General features: G+C 40.2%; 1 protein-coding gene across 1 annotated transcript; it reads left to right on the forward strand.

The window, feature by feature from the left end:
• Positions 1-257: 257 nt before the first annotated feature.
• LOC113066020 (protein disulfide-isomerase A4-like) lies at positions 258-4,896 on the forward strand. The gene is made up of 10 exons (XM_026237583.1): positions 258-588; positions 795-945; positions 1,029-1,234; positions 1,371-1,509; positions 1,628-1,833; positions 1,928-2,086; positions 2,173-2,324; positions 3,533-3,689; positions 3,817-4,050; positions 4,267-4,896. Exons 1-10 carry the CDS (start codon positions 498-500, stop codon positions 4,680-4,682), a joined length of 1,911 nt encoding a protein of 636 aa, XP_026093368.1. The 5' UTR covers positions 258-497; the 3' UTR covers positions 4,683-4,896.
• The last annotated feature ends 1,366 nt before the right edge of the window (positions 4,897-6,262 follow it).

Consider the following 6,262-nt stretch of genomic DNA (forward strand, 5'->3'; position numbering starts at 1 on the left):
ATGCTGTCGTAATTCAGGTACGTGTGAATTTCGTAACTTCAACAACGTCCTATTAACAACAACTTGTATCGTTTTAACTTCAATAGTGAAAGCAAAGCAATAACTTTCTCCTAGTTAGATACACTTCCTAGACGTCTTATCTCTTTCACTAACCATCCAATCAGCTTGTAGCCCACGGCAGCCCACCCAATCGCGGTTTTGAACGTGCATGAACTGCGGACTTGAGTGGCGATCGATGATTGGCCGAGTCCTTACTCTACCAGCCAACCAGAACGTGGCAAGTCAGTCAAGTTCAAGTAAAGGAGTGTAGAAGCGAAGTAAGAAAAAAAACATTTAGAGAATAATGCGTGACTTGTGATGAGCTGTGCAAATCATTTAATGCAAACGTTTCTATAACGAGCACAGTATTTATTCATTTGAATACCGGTAGCAGTGTATGAATCTCGGTTTAACCAATCAAGCTATCTAAAGGAGGCTTAAGTATTAGATAAGATATCATGAAGAAGATAACCCTTCTGTTGATTGTGCTGCTTGGATTGACACATTTCATATTGCCAAGCCGATGCGAAGAAGAAGATGCCAAAGATGGTAAGATATCTGCTGCTGGTTGTTGATATTTGACATGCTGGTGTGTTGGACTTGCTAGCTAGCTAGCTGGATGCATTATTCTAGTTTAGGACAGCACTGCATGTTAGACTGTTGTGGAGACCACAGAGATATTTATATAAAACAATTATCAAAAAAACATGAAATATAAGTTTAGATTTATGCATTTCATATTTGTTAACATTTAGATTCAGCAGATGATCTTGGAGAGGATGATGATGATGATGCAGATGACACAGAAGTAAAGGAGGAGAATGGAGTGCTGGTTCTGACAGATGAAAACTTTGACACCTTCATAGAGGGCAAAGACACCGTACTGGTGGAGTTCTATGCACCATGGTATGTTTCCTTTGCTCTTCAACTGTAGGAGACGCGTCATCAACTGTCAAAGATCTCGGTCATGCAAATATTACTCTTTTCAGGTGTGGCCACTGCAAACAGTTCGCTCCCGAATATGAGAAGATTGCTCGGACACTAAAGGAGAACGACCCACCGATTCCTGTGGCAAAGGTTGATGCCACTAAGGCTAGTGCACTGAGCAGTAAATATGAAGTGTCTGGATATCCCACATTCAAAATACTCAAAAAGGGGGAACCGGTGGACTATGATGGGGACCGAAGTGAGCATGGTGAGTGCACTTAAAATAGATTTCAATGCCATTATGAATTATTTCCATCAGTTTGCTGTGAATTTGTAACAAGTACTCATTAGTTGACTTCCTGGTGCATTGTTAATCAAGCATGGTTTTAACTTTCACTTTTCAGCCATTGTGGAACGAGTTAAAGAAGTTGCCCAGCCAGACTGGAAACCTCCTCCAGAGGCCACCCTAGTCTTGACAAAGGATAATTTTGATGATGTGGTGAACAATGCAGATATCATTCTAGTGGAGTTCTATGCGCCCTGGTTTGTATATTTAGATTTCTGTGCTGCTATTTTTATCAACCCCATGATGTAACCTCTTTGCATTCTTTCTGAAGCATCAGTGTGTCTTTTTGAGAGTCCTGTGTTTAAATTCAAACAGGTGTGGCCACTGTAAGAGACTTGCACCTGAGTATGAGAAGGCTGCTAAAGAGCTCATCAATCGCACTCCTCCTATTCCACTGGCTAAAGTTGATGCCACCGCAGAAAGTGATTTAGCGACACGGTTTGGTGTTTCTGGCTACCCAACTCTTAAAATATTCAGAAAGGGCAAGGCTTTTGACTACAATGGACCACGGGAGAAGTTCGGTAGGTCTATCAACTATTGTCATGACAAATCGGTTTGGAGGTGTTGGAAATTGAGAATTACAATCTCTTAATTTTTTTCCCCCTCTACTTGTAGGTATTGTTGACTACATGTCAGACCAGGCTGGTCCTCCGTCAAAGCAGGTGCAGACTCTAAAACAGGTTCAGGAGCTTATCAGAGATGGCGATGATGCTGTGATTGTAGGCGTTTTCTCCAGTGAAGAAGATGCAGCATATGAGATCTATCAAGAAGCATGTGTGTATTAAGTTGTCTGGAAGTCTAGATATAAATATATGCTGTACCTTCATTTTTTTCTAACAGTTTATTCTCTCTTCCTGCAGGTAATTCTCTAAGAGATGACTACAAATTTATGCATACGTTCAATAATGAAGTCAAACAATTCCTCAAAGCTTCACCTGGACAAGTAGTCATGCTCCAGCCAGAGAAGTTTAGGTCTAAATATGAGCCAGCATCTCATTCCCTAACAATTAAAGTAAGTTCTTAATTTTTATTGTTTGTGTGAGATCTTTGCAAACCAAGCATGAAAACTATTGTTAAAGTGTGGTAAAATCAGAGGAATTTAAAGGGGGGGGGGGTGAAATGCTTGTTTTCACTCAATATCCTGTTAATCTTGAGTACCTATAGAGTAGTACTGCATCCTTCATAACTCCAAAAAGTCTTTAGTTTTATTATATTTATAAGAGAAAGATAGTCTGTACTGATTTTTCCCGGAAAAACACGAGCGCCTGGAGGTGTGACGTGTGGGCGGAGCTAAAGAATCACGAGCGCCAGTAGGCTTTTGCGTTGAGAGCGTCTGTGACATTACCGTGAGGAAAAAAACATCCAAAACAAACCATGGCTAACACCATGTTTACTTGATGTGCTTACGCGCTGATAGCTAAGTTAACAACACCGAGATATTTGAAGCAGTTTTACTCCCCGCCTGCGGTTCCAAAACACGATCGTGACCCTTTTTCGTTGGGACTGCATTATCCTTAAGAAATAAACGATGTGAAAATCCGTTGTCAAAATGGGCCTTGTTTGTAAAACAAGCATCTTCGAAATGCAGGGAACAAACAAAAACACTTGCACAACTCGGTTGATGCTCTGTAAAAATAAACTCCATCCACTGGTCCCTTAATGCTGTTTTTTTTTGGTAATCTGTGCAGGGTTGTCTTGCCCTGGCAACCAAAAACACACTTCTTTTGTGACAATTCGGTCTCTTGCTCTGTTCAGTGAATGTCTCGTCTCTGCTATACGGGAGCGCGCGCTCTTCCGGCAGAAGTGCCCTTAGGACCCATATAAGGAAATTCCGCTCCATCTAACGTCACACAGACCCATACTCGAAAAAAACTTTCCGAAACTTGTGACAAACCAGAAGAGGTATTTTTGGAACAAAAATACTCCTTCAAACGTACAACTTAATTTTTGAAACTTTGTCCATGTTTAGCATGGGAATCCAACTCTTTAACAGTGTGCATGAAATAGCATTTTAAGCAAACCTTTTCTGGCAAAAATGGTCCAATGTCTGTAGAGAAGTGGTGTATGAAGCACTGCTCACATAGTTGTTTAATGTAACAAAATCTTGTGACCAATTTGAACCTACTGTGAAATCTGAATGGGAATTTATTTTTAACTATAATTTTTGTGAACAAACCTTAAGTCAGTTTTCCTGAAAGATTTGCCTTATTCTTCCTAAAGGACTCCACACTTGCTTCAGAAGTTCAAGAATTCTTCAAGAAACACATACTACCTTTGGTTGGACACCGAAAACAGAGCAACGATGCAAAGAGATACACCACACGACCTCTTGTGGTTGTTTATTACGGAGTAGACTTCAGTTTTGATTACAGAGTTGGTATGTGTTTAAGACTTGGCTGTTGCAGTGCTTTGAAACTCTTAAGCGGAATTAAGATGATGCATGTCGCTCACAATGCAAATGCTTTTGTTCACTACTGACACAATTTGTTATCATTTCCACCCAGCCACACAGTATTGGAGGAGCAAAGTGCTTGAAGTAGCAAAGGACTTTCCAGAGTACACATTTGCTATCGCGGATGAGGAAGACTATGCTGATGAATTGAAGAGCCTTGGACTCAGTGAAAGCGGCGAGGAGGTGAATGTTGGCATTCTCGGTGAGGGAGGGAAGAAATATGCTATGGATCCAGAGGAATTTGACACTGATGTGCTCCAAAGCTTTGTCATGGCCTTTAAAAAAGGTAAAGTATTGGTGTGTTACGTATGTTATGAGCCTGATTTCTCCCGCTTCATCAACCTTAATAAGAATTGATTGTTACAATGAGTTTAAGCCAGTATGATAAGAAATGTTCTTCTAAGAATGCAAATGTAAGACTGACAGCTTTGTATTGGTGAAGAGAGAGCACTACTTTTGTCACTGTTAAAACCAGTGACCGTATCCTTTTCCTCTCTGACAGGTAAGCTGAAACCTATTGTAAAGTCTCAGCCTATTCCCAAGAGCAACAAAGGACCTGTGAAGGTTGTGGTGGGCAAGACTTTTGATGACATTGTAATGGATACAAAGAAAGACGTCCTTATCGAGTTCTATGCACCATGGTGTGGCCACTGTAAAAAGCTGGAGCCAGATTACACCGCTCTCGGAAAGAAATACAAGAATGAGAAGAATATTGTCATTGCCAAAATGGATGCCACTGCTAATGATGTGCCTCATGATAGTTATAAAGTAGAAGGTTTCCCTACAATCTACTTTGCTCCCAGCAACAAGAAGCAGAACCCAGTCAAATTTGAAGGCGGCAAAAGGGACGTGGAGGAATTGAGCACATTTGTGGAAAAACATGCCACAAAGTTAACACACAAAAAAGATGAGCTCTAAGAGATTTAGAGAAACCATGAACTTTGTACAAATGCAGTTCCACGAGAATGGAAGCCTCCTGGAGGGCTTGGTGACATTCAGAAAAGAGATTGTTTTGATTTTTGTACTTCCTTTTGCTTCTGGGATCAAAACATTCAGTATTTTCATTCCAAACCAAGCACTGTTTATTAGGTTTATTTCTCCCAAATATTTTAAATAAAATAATGTAAAAACACAAATGGAGTGGTTGCTTCATCTCAGCAGGTTTAGTCTGATGTTATACATCGCAGTTTCCAGGTCCAAACGCTGTCAAGTCACTTTATTTGTGTATAATATATCATATAATATCTAAAATGCTTTATACATTACTGGTTGTGTCAAAGCATCTTTACAGTATCAAACAGGAAAACCGTTTGACAATAAGAGTCATTTTTCCAGCTAAACTCAGTTCATTGATGATTCAGTGATGTCAGCTATCTTCCAATAGTGTTTGTGCAATCAGTCAAGCATCCCCAACCAAGCATGCCAAAGGCGACAGTGACAAGGAACTAAAACTACTGGTAATTAGAAATGAAGAAAAAACCAGGGTCAGTCGGGTCCAGTTAATTTCTGGCCAAATGAAACCAGCATGGCATAGTTTAATTACAGGCTGCAACACAGGTGCAGAGGACTTGTCTGGTTCCTGTGGTCTTGTGTTCTTCAGAAGAACCCCAAAACAAACAAAAACACAGTGCTTATTTGAATTCACTGTGTGCTGTAGTACTACTGAAAAATCATAATCTTGCCCTTTATCTCATCTTAGTTGGCCAAATAGTGATTCATATTTTAAGAATTTGGTGTAATAAAATGTTTATGTGGTTTAAGGTTAAAAAAACCACGTTCTTTTTCCACATACTGTACATTATTGTTTTTCCTCTATGCCCTTCCTTCTGAAACTCGTCGAGTTTTACAGGGCTTATCTGTCTGAAAAGCAAGCTGTGCTCTGATTGGCCAGCTATCCAGTGTGTTGTGATTGGCCGAATACCCCAAGTTTGTTACACCCCTTTACATCTTGTGATTCCCTGGGGTCTGAGAAATGAGACACAAACCTTTAACCCCATTATAAACATGATTTCTAGTTCTGTCTGCTTTTGGAAGGCCAAACAAAGTAGTTTCACTTTCACAACCAAACACACAGGCGTCTATACGACATGGCGGTGGTTGCAACAATAATAATACAACGAGAATAAAAGGTACGCCTTCTTTCTTGCAAGATGCAGATCTTCCAGTGGGGGCAGAGTTTCATATTTTTTTGAGGCACCCCTGGGCTCCGTCATTGGCTAGCGGACCCCCAACTGCTGTTAGCATTCCATTGACTCCCATTCATTTTGGCGTCACTTTGACAGCGAATAACTTTACATCTGAGGTGTTTAAAGACTTAATTTGTCCATTAATTATTTCTAAAGAAACACAAAAATGTATAAAATGCTCCATTACCTTGTATCTTGCGTTATGTTCCCGTAGAAGCAGTTTTTGTAAAAAAAATAGGCTAACGATTGCGTCATAACCTATGACTCTCTGTCGCACAGTAGAGAAATTACCGTATGGACAGGAGGAGAAGC

This window comes from Carassius auratus, chromosome 49 (genome assembly GCF_003368295.1).
Source record: "Carassius auratus strain Wakin chromosome 49, ASM336829v1, whole genome shotgun sequence".
Classification (NCBI taxonomy): domain Eukaryota; kingdom Metazoa; phylum Chordata; class Actinopteri; order Cypriniformes; family Cyprinidae; genus Carassius; species Carassius auratus.